Source organism: Clupea harengus, chromosome 8 (genome assembly GCF_900700415.2).
Source record: "Clupea harengus chromosome 8, Ch_v2.0.2, whole genome shotgun sequence".
In the NCBI taxonomy this organism is placed as follows: Eukaryota; Metazoa; Chordata; class Actinopteri; order Clupeiformes; family Clupeidae; genus Clupea; species Clupea harengus.
Window position 1 is genome coordinate 21,917,316 of NC_045159.1, and position 22,500 is coordinate 21,939,815.

Genomic DNA, 22,500 nt, shown 5'->3' on the forward strand with positions numbered 1-22,500 from the left:
CAGGCCAAACCGCGTCACGCCACTCCACGCCATCTTCCCTGGATCCACTCGCTCCATCTGACCTCGCAGAACACTGGTCCATTCCCCAACCCCCCCCCCCCCCCCCCTCACTGAAGCACTTACCCTGGGTTAAAGACACAGTTCAGCATTGGTGGGAGAGAATCCTACAGCCCAACAGTCGGACCAGAACTAAGCCAGACAGCAGCGGCTCTAGAGTGAACCGGGTCCGGCTCCTGGTCCAGAAGCGGTTTGGCTCTGGCTGCTCTATCAGGGGAACAAGACAGGTGGTTTGTTTAAAAAAAACAGCTGTACATATTACTGTTGATCCACGCCTGAGGAAACACCTGAGGAGAAGGAAGGTCTAATAGAGTTGAGTCCCTTTCCCTGGGGTCTAGATCCGCTCTAGGTCTGCTCTAGAGTATACTGATCCGCTCTAGGTCCTCTCTAGAGTATACTGATCCGCTCTAGGTCAGTTCTAGAGTATACTGATCCACTCTAGAGTATACTGATCTGCTCTAGAGTATGCTGTTCCACTCTAAGTCCGCTCTAGAGTATACTGATCCGTTTGGGTCCCTCGCTATCCTAAAACTACTGCACCTGCCCTCTCTTACCCTATGCACTCTTTCTGTATTTACACTACACGTGTCTGTTGCTTTTTACAATCTGGCCTCTTTGTTTTTCTAGATATCTTGCCTCCGTGCTTTCTGTCTGTCTCATACACACATGCACACATATGAGTGTGTATGAACAGCACTCATAGTCATTGTCAGAGGGAATGAACTGGGCTTTCCCCTCCCTCAACATTAGTAAGGCCCCTAATCCCCCAACTGCTTCCTGGGCCTGGCAATGCTGTTGCCCACTGCTCACTGCTCCTAGTGTGCTCCAAGTGTGTGTGTGTGTGCTCACTGCTCCTAGTGTGTGTGTGTGTGTGTGTGTGTGTGTGTGTGTGTGTGTGTGTGTGTGTGTGTGTGTGTGTGTGTGTGTGTGTTCACTCTTCTTAGTGTGTGTGTGTGTGTGTGTGTGTGCTCACTGCTCCTAGTGTGTGTGTGTGTGCTCACTGCTCCTAGTGTGTGTGTGTGCTCACTGCTCCTAGTGTGTGTGTGTGTGTGTGCTCACTCTTCCTAGTGTGTGTGTGTGTGTGCTCACTCTTCCTAGTGTGTGTGTGTGTGTGCTCACTGCTCCTAGTGTGTGTGTGTGCTCACTGCTCCTAAGTATATGATAGATTAAATGCAGAGATTGAATCTCACTGCTCACTGAAAGTGTGTGACGAATAAAGAGAACTTAACACACACGTACACATACACACATACACACATACACACAACTGCTGTTTCTTTGCATCCCAACATGGGAATAAAAAAGCAGCTCGTACACTGGAGGGTAGACGACACCACACACACACACACACACACACACATGCACGCACACACACACACATGCACACACACACACAGCTACACACAGAAAAGCAGCTTGTTCACTGGAAGGTAGTCTAGTAGGCTCTGCCCCGTCCTGTTTTCAGAGCACTTAGGAAACACAGTATTGGTCAGCACTTCAGTGCAGGGTGGGGGGCAGCTGTTTCTGTCCGCAGCTCTGCCCTACAGGGGCAATCAATCAGTTTCTGCACACACACACACACACACACACACACGCACACACACACACATGCACACACACACACACACACACACACACACACACACACACACACACACACACACACACACATATGCACACACACATGCACACACACACACGTGCACACACACACAACCTTTAGGTATTTGACCTTTTGTTGTATTGAGCGCTGTCAATGGGAGTGTTGAGCCATCTGTGTGTCATAACTCGTCCTTCAGCCCGCATATCAGGCCAGAGTACTGCAGTCACTTCAGTCTTTGTCTTTCCTGTTTTTCTCTCTTCTTTCTTCTCCTCCTCCACACACTGAATCACCTGACCTGAATCACCTGTTTCGTAGATCTGTTTCTCACTCATATAAGGTATATTCAGAGAAGACTAACGAACAGCCCAACAACGGCACACTGTTGATTTTCTTTTGCATGATCTCTGTCCATGGTCTTTGTACATACCTAGGTTCAGGAGTTTGTGTATGAGTGTAGAGTGCACAGTCGTTCCACTGTTGTCTGGTCTTTTATATGAGAAACGGAAACCATCCTCGTGGTGGGAACATGTCACACTGGACACAACTGGAGAGTGTGTTTGAGATCTGCAATGCGTGTGTTGTACTTCATGTCGGGTTTATCTTGTCTTGTTTGTCTCAAGCTACCTACCAGGTTCAGAGTACTGAGTCGTACACGGATAAAAAGACAACGGGTAGCAATAATGTGATCAATGATGTAACAAGGATCTCAGCAAAAAAACAGTGTCTATTTTTGTATGCATGATATTTATCCAAAAATGTTTGTAAATGGTTTTTGTATGCTTCAACGTGTGCAATATCATGGTTTCTGCAGGTTCAACACCCTGTCATTCACATTGTGGTTGAAAATGTTTTGATGTATTGAATCTTTCTTGTCAATGCAGAGAAAAAAATCTTTTATCAATAAACTGTTGGATGTTGCTCAGTGAAAACTACATGACTGGTGTGGAGTTGTGTGGAATTTGGTTAAGCAGACCAGGAAGCCTTTAGAGGAATGTAACTCTAGCCATAATCTAAGATCGTAATATCCTGTTACATACTCTGAGACACTGAGGAACTTCCCAGCGTGTTCTTGAGCAGAACCTTCAATGGATTATTCTGGAAGGGGTGCTCCTATGGTAACAAACCAAACCACATTCAAAATATCTCAATCATTAGCTGGCACAACACAGTCTGCAGATACATAAAATGTCTTCGCTTCAGGAATCCTGCTCAGCAGTGCGGAGGGAATGATTACCTCAGGGGTTAATAGTTATGACTTGAAATTCCAGGCCAATTAGAAGTGCTGTGCAGTGATTGATGTAACTCAATAAAACAGGAAATGGTGAATAAATGACAAAATAAAGAAAACATAACCTTGGAAGCAGGACGGGTCAGATCAAGTACTCCATTAGCAGATGCTTTTACCTGATGTGGATTATGGTACCGTAAAGGTATGGTTTCTCAATAGTGTTCTCTCTGCCAGAGGAGAAATCCCACTGGCTTGCCAGGGCGTGCCTTTCCCAGATGGGCTATAAGCACTGAGTTTAATCTGGCCAGGCAGCTGATAAGATCAAGTGAATTAAAAATGTGTGGATTACTGGGCAGCTTTCGCTGAAACTGTTACAGAGTCTTACAGAGCGCTCGCAGATGTCTTATCTGAGTGTAGGGTGAAGATGAGCTCGTTGCTATGACCAGTGCACCTGACTGAGGACACTTCTGCAGTGCACCCGTTTGCAGTCGTCTCCGTCAGCAGCTTGACCTGGTATGGCCCAAATTAGGACCGGAGATGTCCCTGACAATGTCATAACTAGCTACTGAGGGATGTAATAACCTGATACATTATCAGTCGAAATGTTATTCCAAAAAGTTATACTAAGGGTTTTATCCCTTTATTCATGTATTTATTCAAGAATGTCTCAAAATTACGTCAATGGAAGCTTGGATGAATGTTGGATGATCCACAGATGCAGATTCAACACTTCACAGACAGAATTACGGATTTACAAATGACATCTCACGACAAATACACGCGCAAAGTATGATGTATTTTTACAAATTATAAAGTATATATTTACAAATAGATCACTGTACAAATCAGGAACAGATAAACACATGCAGAGGATTTCATATCAAATATTTGAGACATAGCATCCTGGTAATTGGGGAAGTCTTGAAACGGCCCAGTGGATTGCCGCATTCACCTAACGATATATTGCACTTGTAGGCTTCCTCTATGATTTAGCAATGACTAAAGTGCAATCACATGATATTTCAAGTTTGCCATAATTAAAGTGAATGCAGTGGGTTTGGCTGCCAATGGGCGTGAAGACCCTCCCACTGGCGCTGCGAGAACGGGTCGTCCCGCCGGGGATTGCCTGCCACTCCTCCCGGGTTCACATCCTCACTCTCCGAAACCCCGCTACACAGTGAGGCAGCAACTACGCACCTTCAGTGTGTCAACTGGACTTCTCCGAAAACCAGCTCCAATTCCATACCTGGCTGCCTAACCCAGGCATGGCAGACGGCTGCATCCTGTCATGGCAGTGCGACATTACACCCTCGACTTCAAGCTCTCTGCGCCAGGTAACCACCACCGCTCATGGCACTTGCGACAGCACAGGAGGAAGCAATGTCTAAATTTCGCATCAGGACAAGGGCCTCTCTGTCCCCAGCACCTCCGCTTCGCTGGCTTATTATCCACTCAAAATAACAACTGCAGTAATAACAAAATGGTTCATGTGTGACCTTAATGTGTTGCCACTATGGGGGAAGAGGATGTAACGGTTAGGTATTATGAATAACTCACTCGCGTGCGCTCGCGTTTTGTCTATGTGTATGTGTAGGAATGAATCTCTCGCGCCATACAATTCACGAGATAAGCATGCGGTTATTTGACCTTCCGTGCCAGTCGTAGCTACGTTAGCAGCGACGGCTAACATTAATCTGCCCTTCTAGCTGTTCGTCTCACTTACCCTTAGCCACATCGGGAATTGTACTGACTGACAAGTATCCTGGCTAGTAAGCTAGCTAGCACGCATCGGCTTCCAAATTAGCCATAAGTGTCGGTTATGCGAGAGCAGGTTTTTTCCCCCCACAGTGCTTTTGAGTCACGTTGAAAATGGTCTGAAATAAGAAGTTACGCTATAATACATGCAATTCAGATGGAAGTTTGCAGGATGACTATTTAAGTAACATGTTAATACACAATAAAGCAATAGAGGGTATGCTGATTTATTTGTAGGTGAGCGTAGCCTGCATACAGACTAGCCACCAGACGAAGCACATATTCATTCATTTGCAAGCATTGTTTCAGAAGACGCTTGTCTATGTGATTTTAAAGTATGAGGCGGTTTAAGTGTAAGGCAGTTAAAAATGGGAAATCCTTGTACTACCCGCTGGTTGAGTTACTCAAATTAGAGAGCTTACACTGAACTTCCGGTTTTAATAGCGCTGCAGTGGATGAAGTCAAATAAATTGCGTGGGCTCAATACAAAAACACACATTACGGACCGGAGTTGAAATGTTGTATAAGGAAACATGTATAGTCTTTTGAATGTATCAGTCATGCTGTACGCCTCTTCAGTATCATGAACCGTAAACCGGCCAAGCACCTGCCTCAAATAGGCTGTAAGTCGCCTGGAGCATATAGCGTCCACTATACAGTATGGCAGCTAATGATTTCACAGCCCCTCCCCCCTCCTCATCTGTCGTGGGGTCCAGTTTCAGCGGTATAGTATAACCGGGGCTATCTTGGTGAAAGCTGCTAATTTTGCATTTGTTAGCAATGCTTTAGGTGGGTGAATTCAATAGATGAAGCTTCACCCTGATCATCATACAACTATAGTTGGTGAGAAAGACAACGAATGAGTGACTGTCATACAGAAGTGGAAAAGTGTGAAAATATGAAGGAGTAAGAGAGGACAGTGCTGTTGACTGATGAAATGACTGAAGGACGTGGAGAGTGAAGGAAGAAAAGGGCGACCTTGAGGCAGATGGACATTGGGAGCTTTAAATGTGTAGTCTGAGCAACAGAAAGTAGTACATTATTTAGCAACAGAGATCCAGAGAAGAGGCAGGTGTAGAGAATAGACTGAGGAAGACAGGCAGATACATGGAAGATGGAGAGAGAGATTGAGAGAATATTGACAGATGAAGGGAAGAGAGAGAGAGAAAAGGAAAAGGCAGAAAAATGAAGGATAGGTTTAAAGAGAGAGGGAGTTAGTGCTCTGTTCTAAGGCTGATCTTTGTTTGGTTTTGACCTCAGTCCTCTGGGGTCAGATGGATGATCGTAAGGGGTCTCTGCTGTTTACTGCCTAAGTCCTTAACTCTTGGGCCGTGTCACACAATCCCAGGACTCGGGCCAGACTCAACCCACAGTCAGCTGCCACCTCTTACGCAGGTCTGAGTGGGTGTCTGGTGTGTAGTAGTTGTGTCCTGTCCTTCTTGCCTGTTTGTCATCAATGGTCTTTCTCTCTCTTACTGCCCTCTCTCTCTCTCTTTCTCTCTTTTACTGCCCTCTCTCTCTCTCTTTCTCTCTTTTACTGCCCTCTATCTCTCTCACCCTCTCTTTCTCTCTCCATCTCACTGCCCTCTCTGAGTCACTGTGTTCTGTCATGTTTGAATATTTCCTTTTTGGCGAGTAGATACTGTGTGTTGTGAAAGCAGGGTGAAGCCAAGGACATCGCCTGTTCTGAGACACTTTCTCTCTCGCCCTAGGTTTAAAAGTGCAGTAATGGAAAGGATTTAAACACTGATCCAATAAACTAGTGTTAAACCCCTCTCCCTCTCTGTCTCTCTCTCTCTCTCTCTCTGTCTCTGTCTCTCTCTCTCTCCTCCTGTCGCTGTCTGTTGATCCTGTTTCTCTCTCTCTTCCTCCTGTGCAGCTGACATTCCTTCGACTGTGCGTGCTGTGCAGTGTATATTTCAAGAGCAGGAAATGACAGAGACCATCCACGACACCGAGGGACACGGATACCTGGCCACCTTCATCGGCAAGAACGGCAGGTGGGTCGCGGTGATGCACACACACACTGGCCTGGTCGCGGTGTGCACACACACACTGGCCTGGTCGCGGTGTGCACACACACACACACACTGGCCTGGCCTGGTGGGTCGCGGTGTGCACACACACACTGGCCTGGTCGCGGTGTGCACACACACACACACACACACACACTGGCCTGGCCTGGTGGGTCGCGGTGTGCACACACACACTGGCCTGGTCACGGTGCGCACACACACACTGGCCTGGCCTGGCCTGGCTTGGTAATCCCATAATTCTCTCTGCCCTTTTCAGGATCTGGAGTCCTTCCATAGGGTTCCATTTGGAGCTGGGCTCTCCTAATGGACCAAGGCCAAAATCACTGTTACAGTGATTGAATTGTGTTCTGTACAGTACCGTAATATTGGGTTCTGTGCAGTACTGTAATATTGGGTTCTGTGCAGTACTGTAATATTGGGTTCTGTGCAGTACTGTAATATTGGGTACTGTAATATTTGGTTCTGTGCAGTACTGTAATATTGTACTGTGTGGAATGTGGTACTGTATCAAAAGCTGAGTTTTTTAAGATCAAGGCTGGCCATTCCAGGCTATACGGAAAAAGAATCCCACTAGTGTTTTACTGATCCCCACTGATGGCTACAGGGGATGTGGTCATCTCACTGTTATTGTCCATTTAGTTTGCATCTCCAGCTCAGGTGGCCCAGCAGCAGCCTGGCCTCGTCTGGGATGGTACCAAGAAATATGAGGTGTGGCTCCAGCTCATGACATGCACGATTCTGCCCCATGACGGGTGGATTCCTGTTGGTCTGTGGCACATGTGGCGACATGCCTCCTTTCAGCCTTTTGTCAGCCAAGCACAATTTTTCCCGTTCTGAGCATTGAGGGGGACAATGACGACGGCGGCCGCTGCCCAGCACCCCCATCCCGCCCCATGCCTCCCCCCCCCCACCCCCACCCCCCACGCCAGGTGTGCCCCGCTCCGAACCGCTGAGAGGATGACCATTGATTGGCCGGTTAAGTGCATCCTCTGGGAACAAAGGGCTGGCCCGAGGCGGAGCTTTGTGCCGCTGATCTGCCGGCTTTGGACTGCACTTCACTTCCTGTTGTGTGTGCAGCGCCAGGCAGCCACAGCTGGGGACCTTTTGTGTGCATCCAAGGGCAAATACCAGTACGGCCCCGTCCAGCCACCAGCCCACTGCTGTGCTGGAATGGGGACAGAGGTGTCACCAGTCACCAGACAGAGATCGGGACACGCCCCTGCCACACCTCTCCAACGACTAAAATCACCATAAAACCATAAAACACCAGACAGTTTCCTGAGATAAGGTGCGATCCGCATCCGATTAGTACACAAGCAGGAATAGCGTAACTCTATAGCCCTATCAGTAGAGTCGTAGCCTTCGAAGAACATTTACTGCTCGTTCATATGTGCTTATGATGGCCCCATCAGTAGAGCTGGAGCTTTTTGTTCTCATGAACAGACGGTGGAAATATATCTCTTCCTGTTTGTGGACATGCATGCTTTGTGTAAAGGTGACGTGTGTTAGCCCAGAGTCTGTCTGAGTCTCTGTTTGTCTGTCTATCTGAGTCTGTTTCTATCTGACAGTCTGTCTGTGTCGTTGTCCTTCTCTCTGTATGTGTGTCTATGAGTCTGTCTGAAGCCATATTGCCACCAGAAGGGTTTCTTCTCTCTGTATGTGTGTCTATGAGTCTGTCTGAAGCCATTTTGCCACCAGAAGGGTTTCTTCTCTCTGTATGTGTGTCTATGAGTCTGTCTGAAGCCATTTTGCCACCAGAAGGGTTTCTTCTCTCTGTATGTGTGTCTATGAGTCTGTCTGAAGGGTTTCTTCTACTCGAAGGAGAAGGAATGCTCTGTGCTGTAATGTTTTTACTTCCTCAGGGCCTTTGTGTAGTGTAGTGTAGTGTAGTGTAGTGTAGTGTAGTGTAGTGTAGTGTAGTGTGTGTGTGTATGTGTATGTGTATGTGTATAGAGGGGCTGTGGTGTGAGCAGCTTCTCAAAGCTTCACTGATGAAGGGCTGCGCTGATGAGAGTCTTTGGTGCTGGAGGTGCAACGCCGGGTTTAAAACCAGGAGAAACACACCTCCATACTCCCCCTGTGGCGGTTTAGACCAATAGAAACGCGTCTCCATAATCACCCTCTGGTGGTTTAGACCAATAGAAACGAGTCTCCACACTCCCCATGTGGCGGTTTAGACTAATAGAAACACGCCTCCATACTCACCCTGTGGTGGTTTAGACCAATAGAAACACGCCTCCATACTCCCCATGTGGCGGTTTAGACCAATAGAAACACGTCTCCATACTCCCCATGTGGTGGTTTAAACCAATAGAAACACGCCTCCATACTCACCCTGTGGTGGTTTAGACCAATAGAAACGCATCTCCATACTCACCCTGTGGTGGTTTAGACCAATAGAAACATGCCTCCTGAGCTTGTTCAGCAGATTCAGACCTGGTGACAGGTGTTGTCAGTCCCTTTGGCCTTTTCTAAGTGGTAATATATGATGTAATGATGTAATTTATGATGTCATGGCCAGTGAGAGGCAGGGGTTTCCCGCGGCAGGATGGACCCTAACCCTTTCCTGCTTCTGTTTGCTGTCATGGCTGCACATGGGGCTCCACAGGCCTCCTCCTGCTCCTACTCCTCCTCCTCCTCCTACTCCTGCTACTCCTCCGCCTCCTCCTCCTCCTCCTCCTGCTCCTGCTACTCCTCCTACTCCTGCTCCTGCTCCTACTCCTCCTCCTGCTACTGCTCCTGCTACTCCTGCTACTCCTCCTACTCCTGCTACTCCTCCGCCTCCTCCTCCTCCTCCTCCTGCTCCTGCTACTCCTCCTGCTACTCCTCCTCCTGCTACTGCTCCTGCTACTCCTCCTCCTGCTACTGCTACTCCTGCTCCTCCTCCTCCTCCTCCTGCTACTCCTCCTCCTCCTCTTCCTCCTGCTCCTCCTCCTCCTCCTCCTGCTACTCCTCCTCCTCCTCTTCCTCCTGCTACTACTCCTCCTGCTCACCCTCCTCGTCCTGCTCCTGCTCTCGCTCACACACACTCTCTGTTTACCCGTGTTCTCTCTGTTCTCTCTATTTATCTCTGTTCTCTCTATTTACCCGTGTTCTTCTCTGTTTACCCGTGTTCTTCTCTGTTTACCCGTGTTCTCTCTGTTCTCTATGTTCTCTCTGTTTACCCGTATTCTCTCTGTTCTCTCTATTTACCCGTATTCTCTCTGTTCTCTCTATTTACCCGTGTTCCTCTCTGTTTACCCGTGTTCTCTCTGTTCTCTCTGTTTACCCGTGTTCTCTGTTTACCCGTGTTCCTCTCTGTTCTCTCTATTTACCCGTGTTCCTCTCTGTTTACCCGTGTTCTCTCTGTTCTCTCTGTTTACCCGTGTTCTCTGTTTACCCGTGTTCCTCTCTGTTCTCTCTATTTACCCGTGTTCCTCTCTGTTTACCCGTGTTCTCTGTTCTCTATGTTCTCTCTGTTTACCCGTGTTCTTCTCTGTTCTCTCTGTTTACCCGTGTTCCTCTCTGTTCTCTCTATTTACCCGTGTTCCTCTCTGTTTACCCGTGTTCTCTCTGTTCTCTCTATTTATCTCTGTTCTCTCTATTTACCCGTGTTCCTCTCTGTTTACCCGTGTTCTCTATGTTCTCTCTGTTTACCCGTGTTCTTCTCTGTTTACCCGTATTCTCTCTGTTCTCTCTATTTACATGTGTTCTTCTCTGTTTACCCGTGTTCTTCTCTGTTTACCCGTGTTCCTCTCTGTTTACCCGTGTTCTCTCTGTTCTCTATGTTCTCTCTGTTTACCCGTGTTCTCTCTGTTCTCTCTGTTCTCTCTGTTTACCCGTGTTCTTCTCTGTTTACCCGTATTCTCTCTGTTCTCTCTATTTACATGTGTTCTTCTCTGTTTACCCGTGTTCTCTCTGTTCTCTCTGTTCTCTCTGTTTACCCGTGTTCTCTATGTTCTCTCTGTTTACCCGTGTTCTCTATGTTCTCTCTGTTTACCCGTGTTCTCTCTGTTCTCTCTGTTTACCCGTGTTCTCTCTGTTCTCTCTGTTTACCCGTGTTCTTCGTGCCTCCAGGTTCGCCGTTCTTCGAATGCACTCCCATGGTCTCATGACCTTTGACCTCCAGTCTTGTGAGGGTGACGACGCGGCTCAAGTGGACAATGTAAGTCACACACACACACACACACACACACACACACACACACCTCTCACTCGTCTCCAAAGCAGTTCACATGTACAGATGAACATTCTATCAGCACACACTACTGTTCAAAAGTTTGGGCTCACTTTCACAAATGTCCTTGATTTCCATGAAAACGTGAAAACAGTATTATTTGACGAAAGCAAAGTTTTAAGGGTACGATAATTATTATTTCAATTAAAACTCAAAATTAATTTAGCTATATTTCCTATTCAAACTAATTTCATGTATGTTTTCATGGAAAACCTCTAAGGAACTTTCTACATGAACCCAAACTTTTAAATGGTAGTGTATGTGCTAACTGGATATCCCTACCATGACCGCGGTGTTATCACACAAACACACACACACACAGCGGTACATTTGTACGTTGGATTAAAACAACAACTTGCTGTTTCAACAACTTCAAGCGAGTACCGGCTGTACGTTATGTTCCTGTGGACTGTATCTACCAGTAGAACCATGGTGATTCTGAGATGAACGTTATGTTCCTGTGGACTGTATCTACCAGTAGAACCATGGTGATTCTGAGATGAACGTTATGTTCCTGTGGACTGTATCTACCAGTAGAACCATGGTGATTCTGAGATGAACGTTATGTTCCTGTGGACTGTATCTACTAGATGATTTACTGGCCTCCTTTGCACATGTGTCAGTTTGGAAGTTTGTAAACTACTGCCCTGATTAGTCACTTGTGAAACCCTTTAAGAGCACAGCTCCACCCCTTTAAGAGCACAGCTCCACCCCTTTAAGAGCACAACTCCAAACTGCTTTGATGGTTCTCATATCTCTTTATCTATGTAGGTGTTTAATGTGATGTTTTGTCTGAAATCAAGGACGATAATGTGAGTCCCTCATTTAGGATATAGCTGCGGTTTACCCACAAACCACTGCTGTTTACCCACAAGCCACCTCTCTCTCTGCAGCTGTTGAATGCACTGGAAAAGAAGATGAAGACCCTCTGTCATGGGAACATAAAGCAGATCAAGAGGTGACACACACACACACACACACACACACACACACACACACACACACACACACAGGAGTGACTTTTCACTCCTGTTCTGTCCCAATCACGTGGGAGAGTGACATTCTTTTTCAATTTTGTCCTGTCCCAATCCCGGCTGCATTTCACTGCCACTTGTCTTCCAAGTGTGTCTCTGAAGGCCCTGCCTCCCTGAGTCAGTGGTGTGTGTGTGTGTAACTACTTCACACGTCTTACACACAGCACACAGCATACTGAGTTTTAACACCGTCGCTCTGGACTCTTGGGAACTTCTTTAAAACTTCAGACTTGCCTGAAAGCTGGGTTAGTGTGCTGAATGGATCAGTGTCCTGTATGCTGCGTTACAATGCTGTCTTCCCCCCCCCAATCTGATCCCAGACTCCATTCATGGCAATGGCTTCTTTAGGGGGGCAGCAACATGCATGGCCGATCCACACACTGCAACCAATCAGCAACCAGACACCAGAGCAGACAGGAGAGAATAAAAAAAGAATAAAAAATTCAACAGCACGACTAGCATTTTGTTCAAAATAAAGAAAGTATTTTGTATTCATATTAGAACTGCATATTCCCATCCTGCTCCTGTTGACCGTGTGTGTGTGTGTGTGTGTGTGTGTGTGTGTGTGTGTGTGTGTGTGTGTGTGTGTGTGTGTGTGTGTGTGTGTGTGTGTGTGTGTGTGTGTGTGTGTCAGGCTCCCAGCACTGAGACGTGGTGATAAAGTGGACCGGTACTGGCCCACTGCAGACGGGCGTCTGGTGGAGTACGACATTGATGAGGTTGTGTACGAGGAGGACTCAGCGTACCAAAACATAAAAATCCTGCACTCACGGCAGTTTGGCAACATCCTCATCCTCAACGGAGACGTCAGTAAGTCTCTCACACACATACACGCACACTCTCACACTCACACCTGAGGAGAGAGCACATTGTTCGTTTCAGAATAGATTTCATAAGATTGGCTGCAACGGTGTAAACCTTTAAACGTGCAAGACATACCTCTTTAATCTCGCCTATGACTCTCTGTAATATTTATCTGTTCTCAGTGGTCTGTAGTGGGTCTGCTGTACATGAGTATGTGCGTGCCATGTAATATGTTTGCTCTTAAATTATATGATTTTTCATCCCTCTGGAAAATCTGTGTCTCATACAAGTGTTTGTTACTCCGAATGACCAGCAGCAGTGGCTGGTTCACTGGTCAGCTGACAGAGAGATTCTAGAAGCAGAACTTTAGAAGCTGAACTCCAGGAGCAGAACTGTAGAGGTAGAACTCCAGGAGCAGAACTTTAGAAGCTGAACTCCAGGAGCAGAACAGATGCTTTATATAGCAAACTCTTAGTAAAGTGTATATAACAAAGGTCTCTTTAACTGGGTCATATACGCCTAATCAGAATGTTTGTAAACAAAGGTTGCCAAGATACTTTCCGGGTGGATAACTGTCAGCCTGTCAACAGCCGAAGTAGTTCATTTATGCGAATCGATTAACGTTATGCCGAAATCGTGTTGTGTTTGGGGTTGTAATGCCAAATGTACCCAGGCACGTAAAGGATTAGGTTAAGGCTTTTTCCGTTTTCCCACAGTAAAATCGAATTCGACCCAACAGAACCTGTAGATACAGAGATTAAGACGGGTGGATAACGTTAGCACAGATCCAGCCTTAGTACGTTTACCGGGAGGTCTCGCTGCATCTACTAAACTGTGGACAGGCTGGCAACCAACCAGTCATGACTGGATTTGCGGAAGACATTTTCTCACAGCTAATTTATAAAACGTTTTTGTTGGGTAGCATAACGTTGGGTAACATATCGTGCAAGCTTGCTAGCGTGAGAGCAACAAAATCAGGAAAGTCTAGTTTTTCAGTTCACGAGATCATAATCATAAAACGTGTTGACATGAGATGGAAAATCCTGTCGGCTTGTTAAGGTTTACGATCGCCAGGGGCGACGTTATCCACCCGGAAGAAAGATATTTGTTGTTGTGACGTCACGCTGAAAGGTCGTATAGGTCGATATCCAGAAGCCCCTGTAAAAGTCTTCAGGCTCCCTGTCACCTTGTTTGAACCAGGTCACTGATAGTGCTGCTGTTATGAGACCCAGGCTGTGCTTAGTGGCTTGGTTGCCACGCTTGAGTTGTTTTCTAATCCAGACCGATGTGTTTTATCTTGGTGTCTCAATGTTGTGACCAGGGCAGAACTTCAGGCAGGGTTCCCATGAACAAACAAAGTCTAAAAATAGAAACTTTAGGCCTGGAGATGCCATGAACTCAAATACATTTTAGGCCTGGAGATGCCATGAACTCAAATACATTTTTTGTTGTTGGTGATCAGAATGTTCAATATGCATTGTTTCATAGAACATGTTCTTCTTTCGGACGCATTTTTGTCCATATAATTGAATCCCAAGTCTCTAAACAGCACTTTTGAAGTGATTGCAGGTATATTTTTGTGTAATCAGCCCTCTGTGATTGGTCCAGTCACATCTGAATGGTTTGGTTTCCTGAACCTTCTTTTGTAAAACTGACATAAACATGTCATACTGATGTCATATCTTTTACGGTATCATCATAAGATGTAATGCCCAATTATATAACGCTGATGTCATGTAATTGCTAATTGGCATTCTCTGGGAAAGTGTGTGCATGTGCTTATCTTGTGCTGTGTGTGTGTGTGTGTGTGTGTGTGTGTTAATGTTCTCTGTGTGTTTTTATCTTGCGCTGTGTGTGTGGTTGGTCAGACCTGGCAGAGAGCGACCTGGTCTACACCCAGGCCATCATGGGCAGCGGTAAGGAGAGCTACGCAGGGAAGGAGGTGCTCATCCTGGGCGGAGGAGACGGAGGTATCCTGTGTGAGGTGGTGAAACTGAAACCAAAGATGATCACCATGGTGGAGATATCCTTTCAGTGCTCGCGCTCACACACACACACACACACACACACACACACACACACACACACACACACACACACACACACACGTGTAGTCTGCTTCAGCATCCACTTACCCCAGCTGAGTCACTTAATAAGCCCTCCCGCTGCTCTTGTGGGGAGCAGGGAGTGTAAGACTTTACAGACTATTAACCGCAGCGTATGTAAACCGCATTACAGTATTGTATGTCATTTTACAAAACAAACCTGTGTATTAACCGCAGTTTATTCGATGTATAAACCGCAGTTAATAGTGGGGAAATGACTGTAACTAAGCACTCCTGCTGATCTTGTGTGGAGCAGGGAGTATTATCCTAAAAAAGGAACGAACTAGCACATTTATTTTTACAGTACACTCTAAACATAAACACGTGGAATGTTGGATATAAACAGCAAAAAGCAAAAGCACACACACAGTATGCAACAGCACACACACACACACACACAGTATGCAACAGCACACACACAGTATGCAACAGCACACACACAGTATGCAACAGCACACACACACACACACACACAGTACGCAACAGCACACACACAGTACGCAACAGCACACACACAGTACGCAACAGCACACACACAGTATGCAATAGGACACACACAATATGCAACAGCTAGCCAACTGAACACTTCACTTTGGGATTCTCACATGTTTTGGAGACCGCTGGGTCTTCTGCAGGAGTGACCTGGTGATGGCCATGTGCTCATGTGTCTGAGATGGTGGGCATGTGCTCATGTGTTTGAGATGGTGGGCATGTGCTCATGTGTTTGAGGTGATGGCCATGTGCTCATGTGTCTGAGATGGTGGGCATGTGCTCATGTCTCTGAGATGGTGGGCATGTGCTCATGTGTCTGAGATGGTGGGCATGTGCTCATGTGTCTGAGATGGTGGGCAGGGCTTCCTTAACCAGTCTTGCACATCGACCAGTTGGTGATTGATGGCTGTCGGAAGCACATGCGGAAGACCTGTGGAAATGTCCTGGATAACCTGAAGGGAGACTGTTACGAGGTGAGGATTTAGGAATACGGTTACGAGGTGAGGATTTAGGAATACGGTTACGAGGTGAGGATTTAGGAATACGGTTACGAGGTGAGAATTTAGGAACACCGTTACGAGGTGAGGATTTAGGAACACCGTTACGAGGTGAGGATTTAGGAACACCGTTACGAGGTGAGGATTTAGGAACACCGTTACGAGGTGAGGATTTAGGAATACCGTTACGAGGTGAGGATTTAGGAATACCGTTACGAGGTGAGGATTTAGGAACACCGTTACGAGGTGAGGATTTAGGAACACCGTTACGAGGTGAGGATTTAGGAATACCGTTACGAGGTGAGGATTTAGGAATACCGTTACGAGGTGAGGATTTAGGAACACCGTTACGAGGTGAGGATTTAGGAACACCGTACGAGGTGAGGATTTAGGAATACCATTACGAGGTGAGGATTTAGGAACACCGTTACGAGGTGAGGATTTAGGAATAACGTTACGAGGTGAGGATTTAGGAATACGGTTACGAGGTGAGGATTTAGGAACACCGTTACGAGGTGAGGATTTAGGAACACCGTTACGAGGTGAGGATTTAGGAATACGGTTACGAGGTGAGGATTTAGGAACACCGTTACGAGGTGAGGATTTAGGAACACCGTTACGAGGTGAGGATTTAGGAACACCGTTACGAGGTGAGGATTTAGGAATACCGTTACGAGGTGAGGATTTAGGAATACCGTTACGAGGTGAGGATTTAGGAACACCGTTACGAGGTGAGGATTTAGGAATACCGTTACGAGGTGAGGATTTAGGAATACCGTTACGAGGTGAGGATTTAGGAACACCGTTACGAGGTGAGGATTTAGGAATACCGTTACGAGGTGAGGATTTAGGGATACTCTTAGAAGTGAGGATGTATTCCTATCACAAGGGGAGGTGACAGAATGTGATAACCTGCAATGTTTTTAATCACAGCAAACTTCTGTTTATTGTGCTTGCTTTTCTAAATCTATTTTTGGCTGCTTCAGCCATTACTGTTCACTGAGCCAGCATGTTAAGAGAGTAATGGCCCAGCCTTGTGAAGCTGAGAGGAGAGGAGAGGAGAGGAGAGAGGAGAGGAGGAGAGAGGAGAGGAGGAGGAGAGGAGGAGAGGAGGAGAGGAGGAGAGAGGGGAGAGAGGAGGAGGAGAGAGGGGAGAGAGGAGAGGAGGGGAGAGAGGAGAGGAGGAGAGAGGCCAACTAGGAACAGGCTCAGGGCTGAAATCAATCCCTCCCCCAAATGTCTGCTAAACTCTGCTTTAGTTTCGTTAATAAAGCTTTGTGATGAACAGGGAAAGAGCAGTAGATGGTTTACTATTGTTAATTGCTGTCTTCTGAAGGGTGCCAGATAGATCTTAATCAATTGATCAGAGTATTGTCATGACTTGAGTCAAGATTTACTCAGATTTTAGAACCTTTGTTTTATGGATCAAGAACCTAGATTTACTCAGATTTATTATTTTATCTTTCTGTCTGTCTCCTTACTCCCCCCTCCTCCATCTCTCTCTCTAGGTGCTGGTAGAAGATTGTGTACCTGTGCTAAAGAAGTTTGCACAGGAGGGCAGGACATTTGACTACGTCATCAATGACCTCACTGCTGTTCCCATCTCCACGGCACCAGAGGAGGGTAAGCTCTTTAGGAACTGTTCCGTCTCCTCACCTAGCCTAGCCTGCAGAGATAACTACACTACCGTATGGCCAAGCACCTAGCCTGCAGAGCTAACTACACTACCATATGGCCAAGCACCTAGCCTGCAGAGCTAACTACACTACCTTATGGCCAAGCACCTAGCCTGCAGAGCTAACTACACTACCTTATGGCCAAGCACCTAGCCTGCAGAGCTAACTACACTATCTTATGGCCAAGCACCTAGCCTGCCTTACCCTGCCTTACCCTATAGTCAGTCACTCTGTGGCCAAGCCCACACACATCTACCTGGTCTCCTTTACTTTATAGTTAGCCACTCTGTCACTAAACAACCCATCTTATCTTATAGTGGATTTTCATACTTCAACACTAAAGCACCCAGTATACTTAACACTAAAGCACCCAGTATACTCAACACTAAAGCACCCAGACTGCCTGAGTGTCTACTATATGAGTGAGTGCTTTGATTAGTTAGTGTGTGGGTAGTGTGGGGTGTTGAATGGGTGTGTTGTGCAGTTAGTGCGTAGCCTGTACCTGAGGATCTCCTCTCTTCCAGACTCCTACCTGGGAGTTTCTGAGGCTCATCCTGGACCTGTCCATCAAGGTGCTGCGGCCAACAGGAAGATACTTCACACAGGTGAGGGAAGGAGACACACAAGTAAACCATTCTCAGCCTCAGTTGGCTCATTAGGACTTAGGTGCTGTACCTAAGGGTATATTCACTAAAGTGGACTTGCTAGGCTGCTTGGTTTAGAAATGGAAGGAATGTAAAAGTTGTAAGTTTCGTTCTCTTGTTGACACTGGCAGCTTGTGAAGCCTGTAACTGGTGATGGGTGATGGGTTAAGGTGGCATTCAGGGCTGTAAACTGGTGATGGGTTAAGGTGGCATTCAGAGCTGTATTCAGTAAACTGGTGATGGGTTAAGGTGGCAGTCAGAGCTGTATTCAGTAAACTGGTGATGGGTTAAGGTGGCATTCAGGGCTGTAAACTGGTGATGGGTTAAGGTGGCATTCAGGGCTGTAAACTGGTGATGGGTTAAGGTGGCATTCAGGGCTGTATTCAGTAAACTGGTGATGGGTTAAGGTGGCATTCAGGGCTGTATTCAGTAAACTGGTGATGGGTTAAGGTGGCATTCAGAGCTGTATTCAGTAAACTGGTGATGGGTTAAGGTGGCATTCAGAGCTGTATTCAGTAAACTGGTGATGGGTTAAGGTGGCAGTCAGGGCTGTATTCAGTACAGGTATCCATATCCAAAACAAAGCTCACAACTTACCTTGTACCCTCTGATGATCTGATGATCTGATGTATGAAGTAAGTCTTCAGGTAAACACACAAGAAAGTGTGTGTGTGTGTGTGTGTGTGTGTGTGTGTGTGTGTGTGTGTGTGTGTGTGGTGTGTGTGTGTGTGTGTGTGTATATAGCGTGTTCTGGTCTGTTTTAAGATGTAGTTCAAGGGTGGCGTTGAGGTCACTGTGTGTGATCTGTACTGTGGAATATGTTGCTATCATGGAATGTGTGCTATCTTCACTGTGGGCTAACTTCAAAGTAATGTGTACAGCCCCGATCAGACAGTGGCGCATGGCGCTGCCTTTTTGTACTATTAAAAAAGAGGTGTCTAAAAGGGTATCTAAAACGTACCCAGGGCTAAAGAAAACCACTTACTACCTAAAGAAAGCAACTGGGGGAGAAAGAAGCCTCTCACTGCAAACAACGCTTTCTGTCTGATCGTGGCCTAATGTTTTTGTTTGTTTGTTTGTTTGTTTGTTTTCTCTTGCGGTACAGGGTAACTGTGCAAACCTGACCGAAGCACTGAGGCAGTATGAGGAGCTGCTGGGAAGGCTGTCCTGCCCTGTGGGTTTCTCCAAAGAGGTGGTGTGTGTGCCCTCCTACATGGAGCTGTATCCTTATCAAAGCAGCTGGCTGGAACTCCGACACACACACACACACACACACACACACACACACACACACACCACACACAGCAGCTGGCTGGGACTCTCTCACTCTCACTCACACACACACACACACACACACTCACACACTCTCTCTCTCTCACACACACACACACTCTCTCTCTCTCTCTCTCTCTCTCTCTCTCTCTCTCTCACACTCTCACACACACAGCAGCTGGGACTCTCGTACGGTTGATCAGTTAGTTATCAGCAGCTAGCTGGGACTCGTACGGTTGATCAGTTAGGTATCAGCAGCTGGGACTCGTACGGTTGATCAGTTAGGTATCAGCAGCTGGGACTCGTACGGTTGATCAGTTAGTATCAGCAGCTGGGACTCGTACGGTTGATCAGTTAGTTATCAGCAGCTAGCTGGGACTCGTACGGTTGATCAGTTAGTTATCAGCAGCTGGGACTCTCATACGGTTGATCAGTTACGTGCCATTCACACGTACGCGTTGGAATGCGTTGATCCAACGGATGGCGGAGGAGGAGTCTGGCGCATGGGGTTGTGTTGATACCAGAGACGTTATAGTGAGATTGACAGGTCAACAAACCAATCACGCCACTAGCAAGCTGTTTACCTTGTGAGTAGTAGCATGCTAACATTAGATAGGTGGCTCAGACACCTCGCAAATCCTATCAGACGTATTTTTCAGTTACAATAAAGGGGTTTTTACATTGAACAGTGTCTATTTCTCGGTAACTTAAAAAAAATCTAAGCAAAAAAAAGTCAAACGCATGAAACGCAACGCAACGGAACCCAACGGAGCCACAATTCAGTTCGGCAAAGGATGACGTCACCCCATTCAAAGTGAATGGGGATCCGTCAACTTTGACGGATCAACGCATTCCAACGCGTACGTGTGAGTCCAGTGTCCGGTATCGTGTTGAGTTGCATTACATGACCAGAGTAAGTCTTTCATTTCCCAATTAGCATTTCACATGTGGACATCAGGTTAACACTTGTGATCTGTTTGAGTCAACAAAACACACACACACACACACACACACACACCACGTGCACATGCATGCACGCACACATACATACACCCACCCACAGACACATACTCCCACGCACACGCACACGACACGCACACGCACACACGCACACAACGCACACGCATGCTGTTTCTGTGTGTTTTCCTTAACGGAGCGACTCAGATGGGTCTTCTACACCGTCTGGAAGAAGTAAAGCAGACCCACCCTTCCCCTGGCTCTAGACCTGCTTCTCTCTCCTCCTCCCTCTCCCTCCTGTTTTTCTCATCCTCCTCCCCACCCCGCCCCGATCTGACCAACGGGCTCCAGAGCGTTGGGAGGTGAAGGCCGTCTCCCCCAGGAGCACCGGGAGAAGCTCTGCACGTCTCTGCACACACACTCTTTCAGACTCGCTCGCCCACGCGTTTGTTTGCTCGCTCGCTCTCCCTCCATGTCCAAAAGGACCCAGCCCCAAACCTGCCGCACTTGTTCATTCATTCATTCATTCATTCATTCATTCATATTCGTTTGTGTGTGTGTGTGTGTGTGGTTGTTTGTAGCCGTTGTTTTTATTATTATGTCTATTCATTTTACTATTATTTTGTATTTTTGAAATCACACCGATTGTATTTTTGTTTGTGTAGTTGGGTTTGAGTTTTATTTTTTATTTTTTTTGTGGGAGGTGTGAAGTGAGTGTGTGTGTGCGCGCACACCCGTGTGTGTGTGTGTGTGTGGTGGGGTTGGATGCGGTGTTGGGTACACTGAAGCCTTGGGGATGACAGTGATGCAGGTTTTACTCACCAGTCCAGTCAGGCACCTGCCTCTGTTAGATGCACAAGGGGATTAGCAGCAAGACTGAAGTAGTGTCACTGCTGCTTCAGACAGGCAGCATCGGAGCCCGGCGTGTAGCCTCAGGGTGGCCTGCTGTCTGCTGTCTGGGGAGTGGGATTTGATTCATGGCGCGTATGATGACAGTGTTGCATTCTGGGAAAGCCAGGACCCTGGGCCTCAGAGGTACCGCCCACTTAAGCTGAAGTGTCCAAAAATGGTTTATAAGGGAAAAGGGTCCTGCCACAGCAGTTTCTCTCCTTTTGTTTTTAGTTTTCTCTCTTTTTGCATAACTGTGAAGAATGTTTTACCTTTTTAAATGATTTGCGCCTTCTTAGTTGGTTTCCCTGCTTGATATTGTTTCCTCCCCCCCCCCCCCCATTTTAAATTTGGCGCATGTTTTTGAAGAAAGGCTTTTATTGAATGTAGCTTGCAAATACACACACATTCATGCCTTTTTATTCATACACGATGCTCTGATTATTTATTTTGACTGATTCTCACCAAATATTGTTTTCCCTTGAACTGTGGAACACCCGTGTGATAGCCTGGTATTAAAATCCTCTTGGAAAGATCTCGGCATGGTTTCTTGGTTTGTGTGAGCCTCCATTGGTGACAGGGAATACATGAGCTTTGTTTTGTAGAAGCCAAACCGTGTTGATGGTTGGTGATAACCTTAAAGGTTTGTTTTCTAAACACAGCTTTTCGTACAGAAGTGTAAAAGGGCAGTGCAATATTTGCTAATAATGAGATGGACTGTATTCTGCCACAATGTTTGTTGGTCATTCTTGTGATTCATGTGTTGAAGTCATCAGCGTGCTCAAAGACCACAGCACCGCCTATAGGTGGCACTGTAGGCTCACATCCCTTAGAGTTGAACATCGCTCCCAATTAACAACAGAAAAAAAAAAAAAACTTTCCGTGATATGACCAGTCGCTTAATCTCTGTATGAGCCTGACTGGCTTTTAGTTAGATGTGACAAAATGGCAGCAAGTTTATCTGATATTATATTATTATCTCTATTATCACAGCATTTGGTTAGAGTTGAAGCAATATATGTTTTACAGCAATTGGTCAGAGTAGCTTAAATGGGCCAGATGAGTCACTAATTGCTAATGAAATATAGCAAAGGCAAGCTAGATGTTACTTGTGTGTAATCCCAAAGCTTTTTAAGTTAACAACTGTGATTTTAATTACAATCAAGGGCCAAAAGACAAAATAATGAACGCACACAATTATGAACGCGCACACTGTATTGAATTGCCATTGACCTA

At 46.4% G+C, this 22,500-nt stretch overlaps 2 protein-coding genes across 3 annotated transcripts in view; both read left to right on the forward strand.

Annotated features, from left to right (window-relative positions):
• Positions 1 to 937, forward strand: part of cnksr2b (connector enhancer of kinase suppressor of Ras 2b) — a 78,580-nt gene extending 77,643 nt beyond the window's left edge. Inside the window, exon 22 of the mRNA XM_031572333.2 lies at positions 1 to 937. This exon is cut by the window's left edge and continues 141 nt beyond it. The gene's annotated coding sequence lies outside the window, so the exon portion shown is untranslated.
• Positions 938 to 3,954: 3,017 nt separating this feature from the next.
• sms (spermine synthase) lies at positions 3,955 to 20,982 on the forward strand. Of its 2 annotated transcripts, none has more exons than XM_031572342.2 (11): positions 3,955 to 4,222; positions 6,523 to 6,643; positions 10,736 to 10,823; positions 11,789 to 11,853; positions 12,564 to 12,739; positions 14,602 to 14,756; positions 15,714 to 15,803; positions 17,336 to 17,450; positions 18,011 to 18,108; positions 19,253 to 19,368; positions 20,584 to 20,982. In XM_031572342.2, exons 1-11 carry the CDS (start codon positions 4,177 to 4,179, stop codon positions 20,612 to 20,614), a joined length of 1,101 nt encoding a protein of 366 aa, XP_031428202.1. In that variant the 5' UTR covers positions 3,955 to 4,176; the 3' UTR covers positions 20,615 to 20,982. The 2 variants fall into 2 exon arrangements, 1 of the variants encoding a protein (XP_031428202.1); XR_004164161.2 differs by having other exon boundaries at positions 3,960 to 4,222; positions 18,028 to 18,108; positions 20,584 to 20,981.
• The last annotated feature ends 1,518 nt before the right edge of the window (positions 20,983 to 22,500 follow it).

Bases quoted from the DNA above. Each gene is read 5' to 3' on its own strand.
- sms (XM_031572342.2), top strand. From the start codon at position 4,177: ATGGCAGTGCGACATTACACCCTCGACTTCAAGCTCTCTGCGCCAG. The intron at 10,824-11,788 runs GTAAGTCACACA...CTCTCTCTGCAG, and splicing joins ACGCGGCTCAAGTGGACAAT to CTGTTGAATGCACTGGAAAA. The intron at 17,451-18,010 runs GTAAGCTCTTTA...CCTGTACCTGAG, and splicing joins CTCCACGGCACCAGAGGAGG to GATCTCCTCTCTTCCAGACT.